Genomic DNA, 25,422 nt, shown 5'->3' with positions numbered 1-25,422 from the left:
TTTAGAGTTTAATATAAAAATAGTATTTTTTATCTCTCTATTTTTGATTTTTTCCTAAATAATTAATTTTTTATTAATTATTTTTTCTGCAAGTTGAGTTTTTGTATTTTTTGTATAATTTAAAGGTGGTAAAAACAGCGCTTTTCTTAACAAGTCTGCCTTTTCTTAAAAATTTGATGCAATTTGATTCTCAAATTTTAAATTTGGCATTTTTTGAATTTTCCTTGATTTAGAAAAATTTAGCGCTAAGAAAATTTCTTTATCTTTTACATTTTCTAGAAAGTCGACCCAAGATTTTTCTTTTGCAAGTCTAATTTCTTTAAAATATTTATTTCTTTTTGTTTTAAATAAATTCTAATTTTCTTGCGATCTATTTAGCTTCCACCTTCTTTTTTGTCATAATATCTCTTTTCTTGTTTTATTTATTTTTTTATTTCACTAATTTTTGGATTTTGATAAAATATTTAATAATGGCGTAGATTTCTCTATTATTAAAATTAAATTTTTTTGAAATAAAGATGTTGCTTTTTTTAAATTATTTTTTAAATTTAATCTTTCTCTGTTGTCGCTAGAGAAAAGAAGATTGATTTATAAATTATTTTTATCTAGATTTTTGTCTAGATTTAATAATTCTTTTTCGAATTTATTTTAATCTATTTTATTCCAATTAAATCTATTAGTTGACAGTGGATTATTAATTAAATTATTATTGGATTTTATTTTAATTGAAATAATTTCATGATCTGATCCTGTATTCATTTCCTCATTAATTTTCCAACTTTTAATTAAATCTTTTAAATTAATTGTTGTAAATGATAAATCTATAATTGAGGATCCCATCTTGTCTTTTCTGGCATAATAATAAGTCGGTATGCCATTTTAGTTGATTAATTGTAAATTATTATTTTCAATTAACTCTATTATTTTGTCTGATCTTAAATTATATTTAATTTCAGAGTTTCATAAAGAGTGATGAGCATTAAAATCTCCAATTAATAATGTTTTTTTAGTGCAATAAAAATTTATTTTATTAAATAATCTTTTTATTGTATATTTACTATTTTTTGTGTTTTGTTGCTTTTCATTATAGATGTTAAAGATTCTGATTTCTCCAAATTTAATTGATTTTATATCAATTATTTGGCAGTCTTCGTCATCTATTAAATCTATTCTGTTTATAATTTCAAAGGGTGTATTTTTTGCAATAAATACTACTACCCTTATTCTATTTTTTTGTTTTTCTTTAGGATTTGTTAAAATTAATTGAAATCCAGGATGTAAAATGGTGTTGTTTTCTTTTAAAACTCATAGTTCCTGCAAGAAAATTAATTCTACTTTATTTAATACAGAATTTAATATTAATTGCATTATATTTGTTGACCTTCTGTAATTATGCTGTATAATTCTCAATTTATTATTTTTATTCATTTTGAGAATTAAGTTGTTTTTTGTTTTTTAAACATATTGGGTCATTTGCCATATGTTCTTCACTACAGTTTGCACATTTTGCTTTGATATATTCGCAAGACTTTTTTATTTCCTGACAATTATTACAAATATGATTGATTATTTTATAATTTTTTGCGCAAATACCACAAATTGAATTGTTTCTGCATTTAATTACGAAATGTCCAGTTTTTTGGCAATTTATGCATTTATTGTTGCCGAAAAGTTTTAAATATCTTTCCGTTTTCAATTTTTCTCCACCCAAAAATATATATCCTCTTTTTTAAGTGTGTATTACTTCTTCTTTTGTTTTAGTTGTAATGACTATTGAAGAAAAATTTTTTTCAATTAATTTTTCTTCTCTAACCAACCATCTTGGTTTATTTGCAATTTTAATTGCATTGTCTGTTTTAATTTCCATTTTGAGCTTTTTCATATTTTTGTATTGTTCAATTTCCACTCCATGAACAATTAAAAATCCCCAAGTTTCAATATTGGTTGGTTTTTGAATATATTCATCAATTTTAATAAGTTCTTCAAAAATGTCCTTTTTATATTTAAGAATTTCTTCTTTTTGTATATTTTCGTGTGCAATTAGCATTAGATTGCCTTTAGGATTTATAGAAATTCCAGAAATTATTATTTCTAGATTTTTAGATTTTTAGTAGAGAACTTGATTTATTTTTTCTCTAAAAACGTTTGATTTTTGAATTAATGGAGTTGTTGTCGTTCTCGATATAATTAATCTTCTTTAATTAATTAGAATTGTTTGTTTTTGTTGTTTTTGTTGTTGAACTGTTGATTTTTAATTGTTTTCGTTTTGTTTTTGTCTTGTTAATTAATTTTATAAGCTCTGTGCCATTTCTGCGTAGGATTTTTTAAGATTTTCGAGTTTTCTTATTTTAATTTTCAGGTTTTCTACTTCTTCTATCTTTTCTTTTAAAAGATCGTTTAATCTCTTTAGTTCTAGAATTAAATCTTCTTTATTTAATTCTTCTTCATCTAAATCTATTGAAATTTGTCTTTTCTGTCTTTTTTTGTTAGTATTTTTGAGCATCGGGATATAGTCCTGAATTACCATTACTAGTTCATCGAGAGATGAACTAGTAGGTATATTATCCGCCATTATTAAATTAAACTAATTTAGTTTAGTTTAATTTTTAACGAGAAAATTTCTTTTTTATAATCAACAATCGCAAAAATCTCGATATTTTTGATCTCTGATTTTTATTTATCGGTTTCTGATATTATTTATATTTTTAAATATTATATTTTCGTTTTTCTTGCTCTTTCGATTAATATACTTTTATTTGGTTTTGAATACTTCGTTCAAAAGTTATGAGGGGGTCGTTCTAGAAATTCTCAGCATTTAATAAAAAATTAATTATTTGGGAGAAAATCAAAAATAGAGAAATAAAAGACGCTATTTTTACATCAAACTTCAAAAAAGCGCCAGGCCCGGATGGAATTAATTTTCTATGCTTAAAAAGAGCCTATGAAATTATACTGGAAAGATTTAATGATTTATTCACAAAATTATTAAACAATGGTTATCACCCAATTTGTTTTAGAGAAGCAATTGGAGCAATCTTACCAAAACCAAATAAACTGGACTATAATATTCCAAAAGCCTACAGAATTATAAGTCTCTTAAATTGTTTAGGAAAAATCTCAGAGAAAATAATAGCAAAAAGAATAGCTTTTATATCAGAAACTAATAGAATTCTAAATTCAGAACAAATTAGAAGTAGAAAACAAAAATCTGCAATTAATGCAGCTTTATCTTTAGTTCATGATATAGAAATAGCAAATTCTATAAAATTAAAAACCTCTGTTTTATTTCTAGATGTTAAAGGGGCTTTTGATAATGTTTCAAAAGAAAGATTAATAAATACTTTAAAAGATATGAAATTTCCAAAACAACTAATTTAGTGGATTGATAATTTTATGTCAAAAAGATTAATTAAATTGTCTTTTGATGGGCGAATAAAAAAATTAAAATCAGTGGAAATAGGCATATTATAAGGTTCATTAATTTTATTAATTTTATTTTTATTATATTTAACACTATTATTTAATGAGTTGGAATAAAAAATGCCATCTATTAAGAAACCCTCTTATATAGACGATTTGGCGTTAGTTTCAATAAATAAAATAATAGAACAAAATATAAAAGAATTAGAAGAAGTTGCAAAAATTGCGTTCGATTGGGCACAAAATAATGCAGTAGCTTTTGATGATATAAAATCAGAATTAATTTATTTCAAAACAAAAAATAATAAAAATGGAGAAATAAATTTGGTGTTACCAAACGGTATAAAAATCAAACCCATTAAATAATTAAGGTGGTTAGGTATATTTTTTGATATGGATTTAAATTTTAAAAACTATATAAAAATTAAGACTAATGTAGTAAATAAAATATTCAATTTTATTAAAGCGCTAGTAAATTCAGAAAAAGGATTAAAAATAAAAGTATTAATACAATTGTACAAAAGCTACGTTTGTTCCGTTTCTGATTATGGATCTGAAATATGGTGGAAAAATTAAAAATAATAAAAAATTTTAAAAGAATTTAGATTAATTTAAAATAAAATGTTGAGAAAAATAATAGGTGCCTTTAAATTAACTTTAATATATTTATTAGAGGTTGAAGCATCTATTTTACTATTGGAAATAAGATTAAATAGCATATAAAGAAGATATGCCCTAAGATCTTTATATCTTAATAAAAATTATCTAATAAAAATAAGAACCCCAGAATCTTTTTTACTAGAAATAATCTTTAAAAAAGAAAATGAAAATGAAAATAAAAAAAAATATTTAAATTAGTATGAAAATAAGATGAAGATAAAAAGAATTACATTAGACAATATTTTGTTAAAAATTAATTTTTTGATAAACCTATATACTAAAATTGAGGAAATAAGTATTGTTTTAGACCTACTATGGGTAGAAAATAATATTAATTTTAATATTAATAGTATATCTAAGGATTTGGAAGCAGAAAACTATAAAAATAAAAAAGAGAGATTAAATTCTAAAGAAAATCTCTTAATTTATATAGATGGTTTAATGCTAGAAAAAAAAAATAAAAAATCCACAAAAGCTGGAATTTATGGAGAAATAGATAATAAATCTGTTTTTGAAATAAATTATAGCTTGGGCAAAAATATGGAAGTGTATGACGCAGAATTAATTGGCTTAAGGGAAGGTTTTACTAAATCTCTTGAATTAATTAATAAAAATAATATAGTGAAAAATATCTATTTTTTCACTGATAACTAAGCTGCAATAAAGAGGTTGGAATCTCTAAAAATTAGGGCAGGACAAGAAATAGCATCAGAAATCTGGGAAATGGCGGGAGAATTAATTTCTAAAAATATTAATTTATTTATAGAATGGGTTCTTGGATATTTAAATGTTACTGGAAACGAAAAAGCAGATTTTCTAGCAAAAGAAGTTGTAAAACAAAAATAAAAAAGTTCCTATAAATCTTTTGCCTTTTTAAAAAGGAAAATAAAAGAAAAAGATTTAATAGAATGGGAAGAAAAATTTAAAAAACACAAAAATAAGGTTAATTATTATAATTAGCCTAGATTAAAGAGAAATAAAATTTTTATTAAATTTAGTAATAATTTTATTTCTTCTTTAACACAATTAAGAACCGGGTACGGTTATTTCAACAGTTATCTAGTTAAAATACCAAAAGCTGGCATTTTAAGTAAAAACTGTTTATACAGAAACACACTATAAACACTAAAACATCTAATTATGGAATGTATATTTTATAATTTAGAAAAAAAAATGTTAAAAAAAGAACTTAAAGATAAAAGACAATTTAATTATAACCATTTATTATTTAATAATAATAGTATTATTTTATTAGAAAAGTTCTTAAATAAAACAAAAATTGCACAAAGAAGCAATAAAAATCCAAAAGACAATTTATTTATAGAATAAAGAAACCTAGAAATCTAAAATAATTAAATATATTAAATATATTTAGTTAAGAGATTATAAGGTTCCGGAAATAAATAAAAATAGTCTTAAACATTACACTAAAATTGGTGGATAAAAACGGTCAGATTCACGACATTGTCTTTTTCATAAAAAGGAAAAATACGCAAGAGATAAGAAGAAAATCTCAAAACACATAATAAAAATAGAAAAAACAAAAAATAAGACGGTATTTTCCATACTTCATTTATTACATATTTTAGTTTTCAAATAAGGTGCGAAAATCATGTATTCTAATTGTTTCTTCAAACCGCCATAACCGAAAGGTTGCAAGCGTGTATGATTAATAATAATAATAATAATAATAAGTGTGTATTGCTTCTTCTTTTGTTTTAATTGCAATGACTATTGAAGAAAAATTTTTTTTAATTAATTTTTCTTCTCTAATTAACCATCTTAATTTATTTGTAATTTTAATTGCATTGTCTGTTTCAATTTCTATTTTGAGCTTTTCTATATTTTTATATTGTTCAATTTCCACTCCATGAACAATTAAAAATCCTCAAGTTTTAATATTGATTAGTTTTTGAATATATTTATTAATTTTGATAAGTTCTTCAAAAATATCTTCTTTATATTTGAGAATTTCTTCTTTTTATATGTTTTCGTGTGCAATTAGCATTAGATTGCCTTTAGAATTTATAGAAATTCCAGAAATTATTATTTCTAGATTTTTAGATTTTTAGTAGAGAACTTGATTTATTTTTTCTCTAAAAACGTTTAGTTTTTGAATTAGTGGAGTTATTGTCGTTCTCAGTATAATTAATCTTCTTTGATTAATTGGAATTGTTTGTTTTTATTGTTGTTATTATTGTTGAGCTGTCGATTTTTTATTGTTTTCGTTTTGTTTTTGTCTTGTTAATTGATTTTGTGATTTTTGTGCTATTTCTGCGTAAGATTTTTTAAAATTTTCGAGTTCTCTTATTTTAATTTTCAGATTTTCTACTTCTTCTGTCTTTTCTTTCAGAAGATCGTTTAATTTTTTTAGTTCTAGAATTAAATCTTCTCTGTTTAATTCTTCCTCATCCAAATCTATTAAGATTTGTCTTTTTTATCTTTTTTTGTTGGTGTTCTTGAGCATCGGGATATAGTTCTAAGTTGCTATTACTAGTTCATCGAGAGATGAATTGGTGGGTATATTATCCACCATTATTAAACTAAACTAATTTAGTTTAGTTTAATTTTTAGCGAGAAAACCTCTTTTTTGTAATCGACGATCCTAAAAATCTCGATATTTTTGATCTCTAATTTCTATTTATCAATTTCTGATATTATTTGTATTTTTGAATATTGTATTTTCGTTTTTCTTGCTCTTTCGATTGATGTACTTTTATTTGGTTTTGGATGCTTCGTTCAAAAGTTATGAGGGGGTCGTTCTGTCCGAAGGTCGTTTTTTTTTTTATATATACGATAATATATAGCTGCCTTCAATAAACTTTAAGCCGAATAAATAAAACTACTATAAAATAATCTTAAAAGGACGTCCTCCGAACGTCCTTCTTCATATATATAAAATATATATATATAACCACCCTCCAGTAACGACTTAAATCAGTATTAGATAATCTAAGTATCAGTCTAAGTACCAAGTTGACTTTACCACCTAAGATACATCGCATCACACTTCGAGCACCCTCGACAAGCTTCGATACACATCGTAGCTTTACAAGAAGGAACTCTTTAATTTAGAAGTTTTTTAAACCGAAATTCGTGGATTTTTTACTTTTCTAGATGGCATGATAGTGCCGGTAGAATGAATATAATAATCTATACAAAAAAAAGAAGGCATATATTCAAAGAATTAGAGAGCTACGAGCAACAACTTGAATAGTGTCAGTGGGGCGAATAAAATTAGCGAATTTTAGTAGGGGCTCGGATGCCTGCCAGTGGTGTGGCTCGCAGGCTAGTGTTCAAGTTGTTACGTAGCAGGGAATGTCTCCTGATACAGAGCATGTGCACTGTACTATAGTACTGATCTGGCAGAGCGCCTCGCGCATATAACACTAATATTAACTTGAAGTAATGGTGTAACTATAATAAATGAAGTGTTATTTTATAACAGGAGCTGGAGCTCTTAAAATTATAGGCTGAGCGTGCTGTGACAAACGGGATAAACACAACACAGAAGTAAGCTCTGCGCTCAGCTAAGCTATGCCTCACTGGCACACCTTTTTCACACTGTATTTTATTCAAGTTATTTTATTCTTATATATTATTGTTTGAAATTAATCTTAAACTTATTATTGCACAATTAAATTCAAATCAAACATTATACTACATAAAAGTGGGCGCAAAGGGGCATTTCATTTATTTAATACTATGAAACACAACCTTTTCTGTCCAAGTCCCAAACGCCATCTCAATCTGTTGCAGAAACACAGAACTCGCTAAATCCATCCTATTACCAAAGCCGAACCTTCATCTTCTATTAGCTTGCTACTGTCGTCTTTCCTGCAAGAGATTCGACACTATGTCGCTGGAGTCGGCCCTTGAGGAGGAGCGCCTTGAAATACTCAAGCTGCTCGAGCGCCCGTCAGTATCAAATAAGCATAGCGGTGGTGGTAGTTCTCCTGGAATATCGCCGACAATTCCACGATCCCCTCCTCTAGTACCAAGGACCACTTCTCCGGCGCGGTCACCTTCGCGAACTACTCAGTCTATCGGTGGAATTTCGTCGATGATTCTTGCTGCGGAGCGCGGCTCAAATTCAGCTTCGCCACCACCGGGACAATTCGTATATAACCAACGAAGTCGAGATAGCTCGCCTCATGGATCTCTTCACTCAGCTACTTCTCCGCCCTATGGAGGACCCCGTTTATTGAAGGACCGAGATAGGGAGAGGGACGCATCAGCATTTACTCCTAATGCAGAATATCAGTTTAATATCCTCCCCTCTACCCCGAACCCCCACTTCCGGAGAGCCGGAGGGGGGGGAGTCGCGCGGGAAAGACGCCTCCAATTCCTTCTTCGCCAACAAGTAGCCCCACGCCGATGCCCATCGGTTTATCCCAAGGACACCAGGACACATTATCTTCAATATACAATGAGTCGGGTCCATTTCAACCTGGTGGAATGGGTCTTCCTAGTGGTTCGCAGGTTGGTGGCCGTCAGATTCGGCTTGGATCTTCAAGCAGGAGGTCTGGCTCGCCATCCATGTATCATAACCGATCAGCGTCCCCGCATGCTGGGAATCTGTCCCTCTCCCCCCTATCATCACCACCGCTCAATATGAATATGATACCCCCGACCCGAACTTTGATAACGGAGAATGATACCTTGATTGATCTAGAGTCTGCCTACCGGAGACTATCTGACGATGCCCTCAGAAACTCAGGTGGTTCATTGGCAACTCTACCTGAGAGGGGAGGTGCCGCGGGAAATATACGGGCTAGTTCAGGGGAAAGTATTTCACGGGACGGAGGCGTTCGCTTGGAGAAGGACCTCACATTCATGGTCGGCGATGACGGGAGAGAAATTGCAGTTGAGAGTAGCGACGACAGTGAATACAGTAGTGATGATGATACGGAGGCGTTCCGTGGCCGAAGGTCAGAAAAACAGCCCCCCCGTGGGGTTGGCAATAGCGTAGTAGAAAGCCAACTGACCACATCATCGCCCAATAACTCAAAAAACCTTCATCGTCAATCTCTGAAATCTCCGATACCGCAGAGGAAAACAATGAGCCTTTTGGCAGCTGCAGAAGAAGAGCGTAAGACTTCATTATCGAGGTTACTACGTCTGTTTTACTAAATCTTGACAATTTCTAGGGAAAACGGTGTCATCTCGTTACAAAGTATCATCTCTCCTGCCTTCTGTTACCGTCTCACCGCCCACGCAAACACAGCAAAATACACATCGAAATATAATACATCCAAATACAAATTTTGACACACGGTCACATGTTTCGACGCCTTTTTCGTCTGACGCGGAAGCTGATTCCAAGGATCTAAAAAGGGCGTCTCGGCTCTCTCTCAACATCTCCCCTATTATATCCACGCCAGAAACGCACAGAGTTGCGCGAACGATTGTGCGCGGTGATCTATCTAATATGGAGTCCGAGTTTTTGTTGGGAAGGAAACAGCGGAGCTATCTGGTAGCAACTGATTTAAGTGCTGAGGCAGCACATGCTCTCGAATGGACAATTGGTACCGTTTTACGGGACGGTGATAAATTACTAGCTATTTATGCTATCGATGAAGAAAACGTTGGGGATTTCGATGCACAAAAAGTTGCATCTCAGACTGTCGAGTCGCAGTATGCGGGTGCCTCGCCACCGGTTTCAGCTCGAAGGAAAAGTTTGGAAAAGGGAAGGACTAAATCTGGAGGTAGTCCAGTGCGTTCTTCGAGCTTAAGCCGCTCGGATGTACCTGATAACCTTGGTGAGGGAAACCAATACTCGTCAAACAACTCGAGCAGGGATGCACTTCCTGGTATACTAGCTGAGTCTGTGGATATCGAAGATGAAAAGGCACCAGCTTCGAATATAAATTCTAGGGACAAAAGTAAATCCGAGCAAGAGCGCTGGGCTGCGGCGGAGCAAATTTCTACGCTAGTTACTAAACTGCTAAAAAAAACAAAGCTGCAGGTCAATGTTATCGTTGAAGTAATCCATTGCAAGAGCCCAAAACACCTTCTGACGGAAATGGTAGGTCTGCCCCCGAACATTATTTTAGCAACAGGAATGCGAATCCCGATTCTAACCAAGGTACCCAATCGCCCTAATTTGGGAGGGTCTGCAGATTGATATTTTGGAACCAACGCTGGTCATACTTGGGTCACGCGGAAGGAGTGCCTTAAAAGGGTGAGTCAATTACTGTTCGCACATCTGCTTGAACTCTATGTTCTAATCTGTGTCGGATTCTCTAGAGTCCTACTTGGATCGTTCTCGAACTATCTTGTTACGAAGTCCTCTGTTCCTGTCATGGTGGCTCGGAAAAAGCTGAAGAAGAGCAAGTATACAAATCCGAACCCCCGTCTTATAAACAACTTAAGCGCGGGGCCATCGAGAACCCTTGCATCTGCAAAGGTTGACTGAGGCTTCCTCCTTTCGATGTTCGGAGGGGCCACAAAGACCTGAAAACTTCCAGGGAACACCGGTGTTCGCATGGCTAGACTGAGCTATTCTACAATGCCATAAACAGTTATAGAACGGCAATCGAATCCGCTCTAATCAACAAGTCTCGGTTCTGGTATTACGAGCCTACTCCATCATTACCCCATTTAAATGGATAATCATCTGTTTCGGCCGTGGGTGAGTTCCGATGTTTATCAAATCACCAATGGCCGCTGGTTAGTCGACCGGATGGGATGTTTACTTACATCTACATTCCAGTCTTCTCATCCATAGCATATATAGTATTTCGGTTCGATCCAAGAGTGTCCAGACTTCGAACGTTTGTCTTGCCATTTTTCACATTCAAACCAGTAGAAGGGAGAAGGTTAATATCGGTTGCAATCATTGTGTCAATGCTCGTCGTGGCTTGATATCGCGAATATTTCAATTACTATCGCTAGTACCTTGCAATGCCTGCTGATATCTTGCTAGCGCTGTATTGATGGCATTCTCCTGAGGCGCAATGACCCTTTTCACAAGCGCATAGCCTCTCTCATTTAGTGGCCTATGGCTCCCCTTTGATCGTTTCCGGTCAGGATCTCCGCGTCCTGTCTCGTTACTTAACTTTTCCTTTTCTTCTGCTGATATCGCTATGCTTTCTATTCTTTCGAGTGACCGGCCAAGGGAACCGGTCATGTTTCTGATTTCGCTTATCTTTTTGGAGTCCCCAGAGAAAAAAGCACCCCAGAAATGCCGTAGAAATTCAGTCGAGGTTGCATGCGTTAATAATAACTGGTCCCATATTTGGGGTTCGGGAATCGAAATACTGCCAAACCTCCCCGGCATTTGAACTCGTCGGATGGCTAAGATAGATGAAATATGGGTAGACGCTGCCCTTAGGGCGGGCGTGTTTTCGTCATTATTACCTTGCTTGATGGGGTGCATCGACCTTTGTTGTGGTTGATGAGCTGGCTTATAATTTGGAGGCTTCCGGGTTAAGCTTTCGTGGCTTGCTGTATTTTGGTACAATGTTAATAGTATTTCAACGCCAGTGGTATCTTGGTTTAGAGCCTCTTGGGATTTTACAACGCAGGTCTGAGATTCCACATTAAAAAATTGACGATGATCCCTAACGTTTAAAAGGATTTTTTGTTGTTGCGAGTCGTTTTGGAGATCGTGAAGTTTTATATCAACACCGTCCTGTGCGCGAGGATTTTGCTCATTGACCAAGTCAACCCTGTGAATGCTGTCAGCTTCTACTCGCAGCCATCCTGTCATGCACTTTTAGAAAAGTTGACGTACGGATTAACAGAATCCAGAAGCTTCGAGCTAAGGCTGTTCAAGGTACGAATTATTGGGACATTTTCGATTTTAGTTGGTCGCATCGTTAGGTCTGGCCTATTTCCTTGTTTCTGTAGTAGTTATCGTATATGAGCCTTTAGAAACTTGACGCTAGCACGAAACGACAGACCTGACTGTGATTATCCTCGTTGCCGCTGATGTCGATGATGTGTGGTACGCGCAATTGGCGTTCAGATCCACCGCTAAGATCTTGAAACCAGTTAGAAGCGAAACCGAAGCCCATCAATAGCAAATTGACTTACCGGAGCTTCCACCTTTTAGATACTGATCTAGAACATCATCATGTGAGTCCGTAGGGACAAGTTTCTCCCCCTTTAGCTTCTTGTAAAGCTTGCTGAGAAAAAAACGCTTCCAAAATTCATCCTCTTGAAGCTTTGGGACAACCTCATCGTAGACTCTCTGGATAATAGGGTGTTGCTCGAATATTGTATGTATTTGGTCCCTGGACAGGCTAACACGCACAACAGAGTCCTCCGTTTTGGGCTTTATGGTGGCCAGTACATTGTAGGAGCCCCTGATCTGGGCTTGTTCAACGGCATAAGCTCGAAGGAGGTGAATACGGGTCGACCAAAATTGCACTGGTGTCATACCACCCGAAATAACAGCTTCATGGAATTTCTTTTGCAGGGTGGGAGATGCTGAGAGAACTGCTTGTTGTAGCGACATATCCCCCTGTAGCTCATGATCTGTTCTATTGTGCAATATTTTAGCAGGTCTGGAGTCTGGTCCTGCTCGGTCATCCTTCACCTCAGTAGAAGAGCCTGCATCCAGCGCAGGTGTAGATTTTAATACTTGGATGGCGGTGGTGAGGGCCGTTTTGAAGGCAGATGCTTCGTCGGGAGAACCGGAGAAGGTAAAGACGTAGGGATCCACGGTGCCTTCAGTCGGATGCTGGACGAACACTTTGATCATCACCTTTGCGGATTTTGGCGGAGTGGCTTGAAGACCTAGCAATGAATATATGTCAGTCGAGATAGGGCCAAGCTTCTCGGTCGATTATTGATTAAACAAACTTGTAATTGAGTCAACGGAGATGACAATCTGTGATCCCGTGTTTGTTGACTCTGCCCGCCAGGTGAGGTTCTTGCCATCTGCATCGAGGGTTATTTCCCCGTCCTTCTTCTTGTACAAAGCTGAAGCTTTGACCACGACAGCCATTCTGAGGAGCGCTCGATGTGAGAGTTGCCCGTGAGCCTGGGAGAATCAAAAAAGTATAGATATCGTGATTGGTGTTCTATGCACAAAGTATGTATGTATGTACAATACTTCCTGGAGGTATGTATGACGCGCATTCGGTAGAGTACATGGATGTACATGTGCTCAAAATCTTTGCTTTTTTAGGCGCATAACCCGGTTCAATTAGAATTCAACCACCATCTCCGCCACCCGCTGGCCCTGCTGGCTGCACCACCATCCGCTCTCTACCCTCAATCTTCATCCTCATCCGGATCCCAGGACCTCCCCGGCGGCCTTGCGCATCATGTCGTTTCTTCGCGCCCTTAGCAGCGACTCTCTGAGCAGCAATTTAAAGTCGACTACAAATCAGGCACAATCTTGTAAGGTCTCCTCGAGAATCTTGGCATAAGCATTAAGCTTGTTCAAACCTTTCTAACTGTTCCTAACTTCTAGTCGCATCAAATAGCTCATCAACAAACCACCACAACAACGCTCACCCTCAAGCCCATCAGGGTGCCCCGACGGGGGGTGGCCACCGGCGCCACCATGCCAAAGCCTTGCTTCACCCTATGTCCCTTCTTCTTCGTCGGCGGTCGGGTCAGTCGAATCATGGAATTAGCGAGCCATCGCCTGGAAGCTACGGACTCGCAAGAGATCTGCCTGATGATTTTGATCCGGGGATAATATATGGCACTCGGCACCCCGACTGGTCGTTCCCTCGTAGATCTGCCCCTCCTCAACCTCATAGTATATTACGCCCCGAAAGTCGGGTTCAAGGAAACTCAGGTTTGTGAAGATACAGGGGTTTGTCTTCCTAAGACACTACTGTTCTAACGGCTGGTATGGGATAAAGGCAATGGAAGCTCTTCACAAAACAAAGATCCGACGGCTGAGAATGCTCACCCACGCAAAAGACAAGCATTCTTTACGGAGCATTTCAGCGACTTTGATACCCAGAACCGTTCTAAACACTCGGAGCAGGGTTTCGAGGAAGCCCCGCCGAACAACGTCGAGGCTTCAGAAGCTTCGAATGTCGAAAGCAGCCCAGAAATACGTTCTTTAGGCGGTAATGCAGCAATTTCCATTCCCATATCGATGCAGGACGCTGCAGCAGATTCCGAGAATCAAGTTTTACACCCTGTGGATGGTGATCTGGCCCAATGGCGATTGGTTGGAGTAGAAAAGAGCGACAGCGAAGAGCGGCCGCCAAATCTTCTCGCTCGGTATTCAGATATATCTCTAGACCCTCTCCATAATAGCTCCCGCTTCAGCTTCGAGGCGAGCAGCGCCGCAGAGTCAATTCACGGAGAGGAACTAACATTATCAGAGAATCTCATTCAGCAATCGTGCGTAATCTCTCTCAAGTGTACCTAACCTTGTTTGGCTGAACTAATTACCCCCACCGTAACAAGACAGTATCGACTTCATACTGGTGGCCGGCGGGGTTCTTATGATACCGCGTCCTTCACTAGTGATGATATTCAATCGATCACGTCTGATGATCTCCGAGACGAGGATGGAGATGGCTTCACTGCGGCATTTTCCGATATCCCACAAAGTATCGCTCCTCCTCCAGGTTTCGAAAATGTGGTTGTTGATGCCCTGGAAAATGCCCGTCGACTGCAACAAATAGGACTAGAGGAACGAAGCGATCCACAACCAACCAGCCCGAATGGTGCTAGTATTGGGTCTAGCGAAATTGGAATCAATGGCAGCACGACGGAAGGAGAAGAGGGAGAAGAGGAAGAGGAAGAAGAAGAAGGGGCGGGGGGAGGAGAAGGAGTATTTGATAGCAACCACCGCCTTGCCTACCCCCCATTCGTAAATCCGCCGGGATCCAACCATCACGGACTTGTCACTTGGGAATCTGGGAATGTTGAGCCTTCAGGCACCCGAGAAACCAACGAGGCGCAAAGCTCCCCCATCCTCACATTCCATAATATATTTCAGACAGCAGCCCAAGGGGTGAACGAATACGACTCAGGATCCCCTTCATCGTTCTCAGGGGTCCAATCGCTTCGCCAATCTGGATATCACACCGAATTTCCCGATGAAGAAGAGGGTGAAATCGGTGATGAGGATGACATGATAGCCGAAGCTAATCGGGATGCTCTAGCTTCCGATAGCGATGGATGGTATGGTCAAGAGTTTGATTTCTACCCCAGCTCATCCACAAATAGTACTTATTTGGCGGGGGGTTTCTTCGGGATTGACCTCCCTAAACCCGGGTTTATTCGAAATCCGTCCCTGACTCCGATTAGCGAGCGTTCCGAAGGCTCGCTCCGGAATTCTTTGAGCATCATGAGCCCGAATTCGATACCAAATGGGGGGGTTTCGGCTGGGCCACTCAGCACAGCACTATTTACAGAACTCGCCAAAAGCGAGCAGCTAGGTTGTGATGAAACCACACTCAGTCAACTCCAGCTGTTAGGCAGCGCCAAACATCCGGAAGAAGCTGTGAAACATTTAACACTAATTGCCTCAGGCCCTTCAACTGTGATCCCGATGGCCAATCTATTTGACGGTTCGAGAGCCTCGGTCCCGAGCTCAGCACCACCAACTGGCCAGTTACACTCTTTGCACGGTTTCGATGAGTCAATTTGTCATCATTCCGGTGACATCAGCACATCATACGTCCACGATACTGATCTAGGATGGGTGATGGAGAAGCGTAGGGGTGGCGAAGTAATTCAGCGGGAATTGGTCCAAGGTGCGGTGTGACGAGATGGACCTAACTTCCATCCGCGGCTACTTTTCTCCAAGTGTGAATGTGCTAGCTTCACCCTGTTAACACTTAGTATCTCGTGCCGAGCCTGTATAATATCTAACAAAAAAAAAAAAAAAAAATTATACTAGTAAATAATAGTGAAAGATGATATCTCTGTATAGAAGATGAGTAAACCGCTAGCTACGTCCCTTCGCTCTTGTCCAACGCGATTCTTCGAGCCTGAACATGAACTACCCGTGTCCCCCATCCAATTCCCAAAGCCGCGATGGCCGCGATGCATGATATTATTGCTTGAAATATCAGCGCACGCCTCATGTTCCCGGTACCGCTATCGGTCAATGCCGTCATAGAAAGGATGAAGGCTGCCCCTAGAAGCTGGCCTCCCGACCATAGTATTGTTGACGTAATTTCCGGGGAGACGGGGTGAGTAATCTCCACAACAAATTCGAGCGAGAGTGGTAGCAAAGAGAACGAAGCAGCTCCTAAGAACGCCAGGACAATATAAGGTGGCGCTAACGACCTACTAGTTGGCGCGAAGATAATACCGATGTCTATAGAGTATTAGTACTGTGGCGCGGGGTGAATGAATACCAGATGGCGTCCGCTACTCACAACATATCGAAATAATCGGGACAAGGATTCGAATTGCCAGGAGAAATGTATGTGTACGATCAATGATGGGAGATACCACCGCCGACCTATCAAAGTCAGTGCTTGACTTGTGAGGAGGGAAATATGATGAAATCATACGCTAGTAAACCGACAACGATGAGAACCGCTCCACCAATGCCGGCTTCGTTCTCGGAATAGCCATATGGTTCTAAGATCTAAGGGATTGCAGTTTCTTAACACCTATCTCGATGAATGGGAGGGGGGTCGCTTTCGGTATATTTTGGTCTCGTGCCCGGACACACTAAAGTGCCAGTATATTTCAATATCTGAGAGCCTACCTGATTTAACAACGAACTGCTCGCATTGAAGAATCCAACGAGTATAGAAAACTACCCAGGATATGTCAGCGTTGTCCAAAGGCAAAAAAAGGTCTACTGTATTTTCTAGTGGGCAGGTGGTAGTTACCATGATGAATATCAACCAGAACTCCACGGACTTCAATATCTTTGGGAAAGCGGATCTGAATGGGAGTTTTTCTTGAGCAGACGAAGGACACGGGGGGGTCGGTGGTTTCCCTTGGACGAAGAAAACTGGTGTTGTTACTGCAGTAGTCTGGTAATTGTAAACTTCGGATCCCTCTGGCTATTATCGGGTCACGAAGTGGTATTTCACTTACTATTATAGCGATATAAAGAAGCATATTTGGTATATCTCTAGGGGAAGGGTTAGTATATGCGACAACCATTAAATAAATTTCCGCTTTCTCTTACCCGGGCCGAGAAACAAGGAAAGGGTCAATCAATTGCCCCAGCTGGCAAAAAAAGTCGGACCGTTTAGTAAATATATTTGAGGATTTCATGTAGGATGGCCTGGAAGACGTACAGCAGCTCCTAGGGGGTTGCTTAGGGAGATAAGCGCATTTGCAGTAATTCGCTGCGTTGAGGTAAACCAAAGGTCACTATAGTATGCGGGAGCACTCAATACGAACGGCTGTCCAAACCCTATAGAATAGCAAACGGGTCAGTAGGCGGGGTCTCACGATACTCCATGAGTAGGGTAGTTTAGCTAACCAATAAGTATTTGCCCGACCATAACGACAGGAAAATGGCCCCCATTCGAACTACCAACCCTCGCCCCGATAAAGCGTAACCAGACGCCAGTTATGCTGAAACCAGCAGCGAAAAGCAATGCTGCCCGAACTCCAAAGTGTCGAAGTGTGTATATCACCACCCTGTTCTAATTAGTCAATTAAATCCAAAGACAACAAGAGATTGAATAATTGGATGACGTACGGGCTCATGCATATGTATGCTAAAAAAATGACAGTGGAAAGCCAATTGACCGATGACGCCTTCTCTAGGCGAAAGAAAAGTTGGGTAGATGTTGATACTGGCGCAAAGGTGATCCATCTGTAGTAAGGACATACGAGGTTCTTGATTAGTTAAGATAGCCAAGACAGAGTAACTAAGCAAGCACTTATGTATTTAAGTACGTAAGTAGGCCAGGAACAGTTTGGAGACATACCCCCAACTAATCATGATGTTCATCAACATCAGTGTGGCTAGCCCCACCCATCGCCGGCGGTACACACGATATATTGCCGCTTCGGCAATCGAGAATTCTCGGGTGGTGGTTTGCTGGATGTCTGCACCGTCACATCTTGAGATGGTAGCATCTTTAGAATCCGCTTTTAGCACCGGCTCGGGAGCGGTCGGTGGAGGCATCGTTAGTTGACATTTAGGGGGATTTGTTTCCCTGAACTCTTATGAGAAATCAGGGCGATGGTCTGTATCATGACATCCAGACCCTGTCAAAATACCCCGATTCCAGCGCGGTTAAATTGCAGGCATATGAGCCTCGGTAGTTAATCATTGAGGCTCAGATGACCGCGCACCTGTTTTGGTTCAAAAGTGTATCAGTGTAGGCACTGCGCAGTTAATTAAGCAATGCATGATTTTTAAACGACTACTTAAGTACTAGTTCGGTATACCTAGTCTCGATAGTCTATAGTCTCGAGGACCGGGAATAGTCTAAGTCGGGTAAGGTAAGTACTTGTATATACTTTACTGTACGGTTTACTTCATGCACAAGGTCTGAACATGCACTTCGGGAACAACCCCACAAGGCGTTGTCCGATCCATACCTCTTTTCTTTTTTTTGGAGTTTCTGAGTTTGGTAGGTTTGAAAGAACCTCTTAAGAAGAAGTATGTACAGAGCACATACAAGTAAGCAAGTACTCAAATCAGTATTTAAGAGGTAAGTAAGGGCTTAAGTACTTAAGTACTTGTAGGGTCCTCGGTATGTCTTGTCTCTTTAAGGGAGGGGAAAAGATAAAATGTGTTGGGTATGTTTTTAATATCTAACCTCATACGGTGCACGTTACTTAATCACCTAGACACCTACACCCCAGGACTTGCTGACATAAGGAGGGACTACGTACGTATCTCTGGGTTCTCAACTTCCCAATTCCTCATGACATACCTCTCTTAGCTAAATCTAGTAGTGCTTACCTATTACTAAGTGGTTTCATTTTCTTAGCTTAAGAAGTAGTTATTGGGGTTCTAACAACCTCAAATTACTCGCCAGGCCCGCGACCCCGAAACCACCGCCGCATACGCGTTAACTACTTTTCACCTTGCCTCTCACTCACCGCGATATAGGTATCGAAAGATGGACCAAAGGTTCCTAGAAAGCCTAAGCTTGCACCTGGGGGCCTCAGTTGATGGTGTCCAGGATATATCCAGGACTACCACCCCTGGTCCAGGTTGGCAAGATGAGAGCGACGATGAGATCAAGCTTCCAAGACAGCGCCAACGGACCTTCCCGTACACGCAGTATCTTCCGTACGAATGCGAGACCGAAGAAGTTCGTCTCCGGAATCTAGAAGAAATCATAAAGCGACTATACATAGCGGTTGAAGCTGGAGACTTTGCACCGGGAGCTTTACACTGGACGCGGGAATTGAGATTATGGCTTCAGATGAAATTCGATCTCCCCCGTCATACTAGGGCTAAACTCGTCAAGTTATTTTACAATCTGGCACTTTCACGAGGCTTGACGCTTTCTGTCTCCGAGAGATTCGCTAGCATGTTTATGTTGCTTACAAAGTATGCACTCGTTCTTCTTTCTCTAATTTATTTGTGAGAAGCTAATACTTGGTGGCAGGAGAAAGCATTATCTGAAACCAGGGAATGACTTGTATCTCGATTGGTACCCACTTTACCGTGAACTTAAGATTTTCATCCTACCACAGGAAACTGGTTTCATAAATACTACGCATGTCAAGCGGAACGTCAGGACGCTCACAAAAATGTGTACCTTCTGCCAACTTTACACAAGTCCTGTCGAGATACCCCGGATGCTCGAGGAGTTTCTGCCTTACGTTGGTTCTCCCCTCTTGCTGAGTTTCAAAAGAAGATGATGGGCGCTAACACCTCCTCTCTAGTACAGTCTATCCCATCCCGAAGGTGCTTTCATTGTAGTTGGACTTCTGAACCTGCTGATGCCTACTACACCACCTCCGCCAACATTCCCTGACGGCCAACCAGAGGCATATCTGCCAGGTTCGTCGAACCCCTCGTAAATAATGCTGTGTGTTCTCTGACTTTATCCAAGGACTTTTCCATATGTGGGCGTTGGGCAGCCGTTCTCGGGTATTTGATGTTAATTTTCTTGATCTTTTGTCACGGTTGGCGCGCGACTCCCTCCCGGCAAGTCATGTTCAATTTGGATCCTATGGTATCTTCACCAAAGAACAGTCGGCGACAATATTCACCGCTGTGCTTCGTCTTCTTGAAATACCCGTTGGCCAAGCTTCAAGCCCATACAGCCCCATCGTTGATATTAGCGCTGGCTTAGCCGCTACGCTAGACAAAGATCCCAAGAAACACCCCGTTGCTCATCATATCGCCCGATGGGTTGTCATGTCACTCTCCCCTCATGCCCTTTCAGAAGGCGGTTCAATACTCGAAAGCTTGGAAGCTTTGATACAGGCCGTCGAGACATTCTTCCACCCATCCAACAATGGCAACTGGACGAAAACGCTCTCCCAATTGGCTTATTATTTATCTGACTTTTTTGTCATGAGGTGGAATCGAGAGCAAAGCGGGGAGATGGATATACCAGAAGACCGCTTACTGACGCCAGCATTGAAGCGACGGTTTGTTCTCACCCTTAGAGAAGCAGTTTTTATGGGAATTTACTCGAAGAGTGGAACGGCTATGAATTTTGCGATGCAGTCTTTGCAAAGCCTAGCTTTCCTAGAACCAGATCTCATTATCCCTGGTTCCCTTCAGCGCATATACCCAGCAATGCAGGGCCTTGTTGAAGTCCATCGCACAACTTCATCCTTGAGGGCGTTGCAAGTACTAGCCAGTATAATAGTGCGGCACAGGGGGTACCGAGTTCACACGACTACGCTATTGTCACTTGCTCTTCCTGGTATCGATGCGAATGATTTAGATAAAACGCTACAGACATTAGCGTTCATACAGTCTGTCGCGTACAATGTACCGTTCCATGACCTCAGTCATACCTCCGAAAACCCGGAGGTATCCGAAGGTAAACTCGCCTTGGAATGGATTCAGAAACAGGTTGAAGCACTTGAAGCCGGTGACCTCGAAGGTTTCATTAGATACAGTACCCACACGCAAACTGAGGATGCCGACTTGCTGAAGTCATCAACATACGGGTTTAACGAATTCATTTCGTCTTTCCTTGACCGTGTATTCACGCTTCTTGAAAATCTACCGGACGCCTCTCGCGTCAGAAGCGGGTCACCGGAAGAGGCAATTATCAATACTCTGCCTTCAACCTTCCTCCCTTTGCTGGCGGCATTATCCCCTCCTCTTTACGACCTCGCCTTGGACAAAATCGCAAACTTCGTCGGAAATCATGTGATCCACCAAGCTCGTGATGCTATGGCGTTTATATGCGATGCTCTATGCAAAGTCAACCCAGAAAAGGCCCTTAAACGCCTACTACCGTTGTTGATATCAGGGATAAAAGCGGAAATCGAAGAAAACGGGGCAGCTTCGACAAGACATAGTGGCGCGGATGTTCTTCCACGAGATCGGGCGCTGGTTTGGTTTGTTACGATCTTGAGCATGTGCGTGGTTCATGTAGGATCGGCATTGCTAGTTTATACGTCCGAACTTCTTGATATCACGGATTTTATGCAAAAAAGATGTAAGGGGATACCGGCAGTGCATGTGTCTAACCTTATCCATCACCTTCTATTAAGCTTGACCCTCACGTATACCAATGATTTTGATTTAGATGAACTTACTGGGGATGGAATAGGTTAGTGCTCTGGTGTCCCATTGATAAAGTCTGGGACCTTGCTAACATCTTCAACAGGGGTTGAAACTTGGGGAAAGATCGTTGAGCCGCAAAACCTTCACATCAAATGGCATGTCCCGACAGAGGAAGAGATTCGTTTGGCAGCACAGATATTCGAGAAACTTTCCAAAAATGCACTCGAGCGTTTGGACCAGCTGATCAGCGATGAATTTGGTTCTAAACGAGACGGCGTCGGGAAAGAGTGGTCGGATGACGTTTCGAGAAACCTCGTACTAGTTAGGCTTCTTTTATCTGGCATTGCCTCCCTTGTCGACATCTCGGGTGGGGGTGTTGTAGAAAACGATAACTTGCGGAGCAGGCCTAGCGCGGAGGCCGACGACCAAAGCTTATCATTCGAAGATGAGGAGGACTCGGTGGACAGCGATAACAACCAACACCAATCGTTCACCTACCCTACAGGCTACTTTTTCCAGGATACAGGGCATGAAATATACACTCTTATCCATGACCTAAGACGTCAGATTGGCGAAGCACTTCATCGAGTTCACGATTTTCTTATTGAGGCACAACAAGACGATATAGCCTGCTTTAATGCTCTCTACACGGTAAATACCTACCGATCACGATTTAGATATCAATAATTCTAACAGCATGTCTTAGGCGTACCGTTCGTGGTTTGTAGATGTTGGGATCGAACGGTCTGCGCAAGTTGTCGAACGGATCCTTCGCCTCTTCGAATCCGATATTCACTTGTTCAAAATAAGCGGACTCCGGAAAGTTTACCCGCGGCCATTGTTGTTGCGGCGAGCAAATCTGTATCACCTACAACGACTCAGAAGCAACGCAGGGCCACGGAGGCGTACCTTTCTAGATGAACGCCTTCTGCTCGATCTTGCCGAGTCCGCTGTGTCCCCGTATACTGAGATCCGCAGACATGCCCAAAGTGCCGCGGAATCAGCATGTAAGGTCATCATTGGAGCACGGCCTCTCGTGATCCCCAGATTAATTGATGCATTTGAAGATGCCACTAAGACGAATAACCATGCGAGGATGAAGGGTGCAATGTACTCCCTCCTCTTGGGTAGCCTCAGTAAAACAATTGGCAGAGATTGGAGGTTCGCTCCTCGGGTCATTAAGGCCTTCATTGCAGCCTCTGCGGCTGACAAGCTATCAATTCAAAAGCTTGCTATGGGTGCAACATTTCAAGTCATAGATTACGGGCGCCCCCTTGAGCAAATGGTCCTCTTGGATGAGCAAGTAATTGAAGCAATTGCCCCGTCCGAAGATGTCAGGAATCTCATCATTCGCCGGAAACAAAAGGTTGTTGCAAGGTTTCAGGAAATTGAAAGAAGGAAAGCCGAGTTGGTGACTGAATTGGTGGATGTCGCGAAGGGATCTCATTGGAAAATCGCGAATCGCACAGTTACAGTTATTCTTGGGATGGGAATGCGATTTGATACTCTTGCTAGCAAGTCAATGGTCGAACTCATGACGACTGGATCGGTGGATACCCATCCAATGCTCCGAGGGCTCTATTGTAGTGGCCTCATCGCGGTACGTAATACCAGGCCTCCGCCTTGCTAAATGACTAAATACTAATAACCCGGATTGGATAGCTATTTTGTTTAATCGATTTGAGATCTGCATGCACACACAAGTACCAGAACTTCTTGCTCGATAATTACCAGTTCCCGTCACAGAGGGAAATATCGGTCGATAAGGCCAATAACAAATGGACAGAGGAGCTTCTACAAGATTTTTCTCAGGAAGCAACGTCATTTTACGTCGACTTTGATCACATAGGGTGGTTAGCCTGGGGTAAGAAGATGACAGTATTTGACGCCAACCCGACTCAGAAACGCGAGTGGGATGCAATAGAGATGACAACCCGGGGCCACATCGGGCGACTTATAGATCGAGCCTGGTTCCATTCTCTTTGCGAGTATATGAAGCAAGAACCTAGAGAAGGAATCGCAGACAGGTTTCGAATGGCCAGCCCGATACTACTTCAGTTTGTTTTTGAGCTGGTTCGCGAAGGAACGACGATTCTCACTTTCCATGATATTCGTGTAGAAGTTCTAGAGCTCTTTGGAGACGGGAGTGACAAAAACCAACATAGAGCGACTGCTGAAATATTTGGCGCACTTCTCAACTCGACCCGAGAATCCTCCGAAAACGACAAGAAACAGACATGGGATCTCATACTCCCGGTTATAACGAAGATATTTGATGATGGACTCAATCCTGACAATCTATCTTATTGGGTAGCATTTATCCACGCTTCATTGGTGAGTGACACCACGTTGGTTTCCCCCAATTCGTACCAGTCTAACCGTCTCCATCAATTCACAGCAAGGCAAGGATTTGCGTCGCTCTTGGCCAATTGTACAATACCTTGCAGGATTTCGTCTCGATCTCAGTTCCAATGCTGCCTTCAAAGAAAGCTCCAAGATCCAATTACTTCAACAGTGCATCAATGACTCGGGCTGGCATTTCCGATTGCACCAGCCCATCTGGGACGACTTTATTCAGCATCTTGACCATCCCTACAAGGGAGTTCGAGAGGCAATCGGACAAACATTAGCGTGTATAAGCCGAACCCGATACCACGAGTCATTTTTTTGCGTGGATGATTTTCTAAAAGCACAAAGAAGCCATTCATCCATTGGGATGCCACCCTATCAATCGGAAAATAATTTAGTAAACGTATTCCCTGGGATTTTAAACCAGCTTTCAGGGTGGAGGAGTGCGTCGGGCCAGCAAAACATATCCTCATACACCTCTGCTAGCAAAACTGTGCTACTCTGGCTGGAAAACACCCTTTCATCTCACGAATGTACGCAGCTTGCACCATTGTTTTCCCGTGCTTTCATCAACGAAATTCTGCACATGATCGACGTGAGGGAGGACCCGGAGTTAATATCTCTAGCGTACAATGTCTTTCGACACTTGCCGGATATTCCGCACCCTATTGGGCAAGACGACACATTTATTGACGGTTTAATTCAAACAGGATCTAATGCCAGCTCATGGCACCAACGTCTTCGGGTTCTTTTGAATATTGGTGTTGTTTATTTTCGTCGGCTATTTCTTCTTTCTCCTGAGCAGAGGCGATTGTTGTTCAGCTGCGTATCCAACATGTTGGGAGATTCACAGCTTGAAGTTCGAATAGGTGCCGCTGCGACTCTTTCGGGGATGATAAGATGTTCATCGACTCCTTTCAGGGACCGTATCGTTCCACTTTTGAAGAAGCGGTTTGTAAACTTACTTCTGAAAAACCCGCTTTCAAGAGATATGGCCCAAGCAGGGAGCTCGCAGAAGTCAACCATAAACCGACATGCTGCGGTGCTCGGCCTCAATGCGCTCGTGCAAGCCTTTCCCTATGTCTCGCCACCTCCGCTGTGGCTGCCCGAGATCCTGACCATTCTCGCTTTGAGAGCTGCGTCTGACCCTGGAATGGTTGGAGAAAGTGTCAAGGCCTGTCTTAGCGACTTCAAAAAAACACGCCAGGATACCTGGCACATCGACGTTAAGGTTCGTAGTACTCTGTATATTTTACTCCGTGAAAGCATGGAGACTTCCATTCTTAAATTCTTTTTTGTTTTCCTGAAGTGGCTAATAAAATAACACCTTATAGGCGTTTACTTCTGACCAGCTAGAAGACCTAGAAGGGGTTTTGTGGAAGAGTTATTTTGCGTAGAATTGGTTTTTATAGCAGGCATTCCTT

General features: G+C 40.4%; 5 protein-coding genes across 5 annotated transcripts; 3 read left to right on the top strand and 2 right to left on the bottom strand.

The window, feature by feature from the left end:
- Positions 1-8,700: 8,700 nt before the first annotated feature.
- Positions 8,701-10,498, top strand: DFL_007376 (uncharacterized protein; the record flags this gene model as incomplete). Its single annotated transcript, XM_067636948.1, has 4 exons — positions 8,701-9,172; positions 9,231-10,108; positions 10,203-10,264; positions 10,330-10,498. 4 exons carry the CDS (start codon positions 8,701-8,703, stop codon positions 10,496-10,498), a joined length of 1,581 nt encoding a protein of 526 aa, XP_067488513.1.
- A 165-nt stretch (positions 10,499-10,663) lies between these two features.
- Positions 10,664-13,036, bottom strand: DFL_007375 (uncharacterized protein; the record flags this gene model as incomplete). Its single annotated transcript, XM_067636947.1, has 7 exons — positions 10,664-10,699; positions 10,783-10,796; positions 10,981-11,753; positions 11,819-11,928; positions 11,988-12,067; positions 12,121-12,825; positions 12,892-13,036. 7 exons carry the CDS (start codon positions 13,034-13,036, stop codon positions 10,664-10,666), a joined length of 1,863 nt encoding a protein of 620 aa, XP_067488512.1.
- A 322-nt stretch (positions 13,037-13,358) lies between these two features.
- On the top strand, positions 13,359-15,775 carry DFL_007374 (uncharacterized protein; the record flags this gene model as incomplete). The annotated part of the gene is made up of 4 exons (XM_067636946.1): positions 13,359-13,434; positions 13,508-13,840; positions 13,908-14,400; positions 14,467-15,775. The coding sequence occupies 4 exons, from the start codon at positions 13,359-13,361 to the stop codon at positions 15,773-15,775; spliced, it is 2,211 nt and encodes a 736-aa protein (XP_067488511.1).
- Positions 15,776-15,962: 187 nt separating this feature from the next.
- DFL_007373 (uncharacterized protein) lies at positions 15,963-18,118 on the bottom strand (the record flags this gene model as incomplete). Its single annotated transcript, XM_067636945.1, has 11 exons — positions 15,963-16,333; positions 16,395-16,480; positions 16,533-16,609; positions 16,733-16,783; positions 16,860-17,006; positions 17,071-17,107; positions 17,165-17,205; positions 17,277-17,395; positions 17,465-17,625; positions 17,687-17,803; positions 17,919-18,118. 11 exons carry the CDS (start codon positions 18,116-18,118, stop codon positions 15,963-15,965), a joined length of 1,407 nt encoding a protein of 468 aa, XP_067488510.1.
- A 946-nt stretch (positions 18,119-19,064) lies between these two features.
- Positions 19,065-25,395, top strand: DFL_007372 (uncharacterized protein; the record flags this gene model as incomplete). Its single annotated transcript, XM_067636944.1, has 10 exons — positions 19,065-19,501; positions 19,560-19,776; positions 19,840-19,957; positions 20,010-21,581; positions 21,672-21,695; positions 21,753-22,300; positions 22,356-23,249; positions 23,312-23,983; positions 24,048-25,229; positions 25,333-25,395. 10 exons carry the CDS (start codon positions 19,065-19,067, stop codon positions 25,393-25,395), a joined length of 5,727 nt encoding a protein of 1,908 aa, XP_067488509.1.
- Between the last annotated feature and the right edge of the window lie 27 nt (positions 25,396-25,422).

Source organism: Arthrobotrys flagrans (assembly GCF_004000055.1).
Source record: "Arthrobotrys flagrans strain CBS H-5679 chromosome Unknown unitig_8, whole genome shotgun sequence".
NCBI lineage: Eukaryota > Fungi > Ascomycota > Orbiliomycetes > Orbiliales > Orbiliaceae > Arthrobotrys > Arthrobotrys flagrans.
The sequence above is the reverse complement of the archived record's forward strand: the minus strand, read 5'-3'. Positions and strand labels throughout refer to the sequence as shown.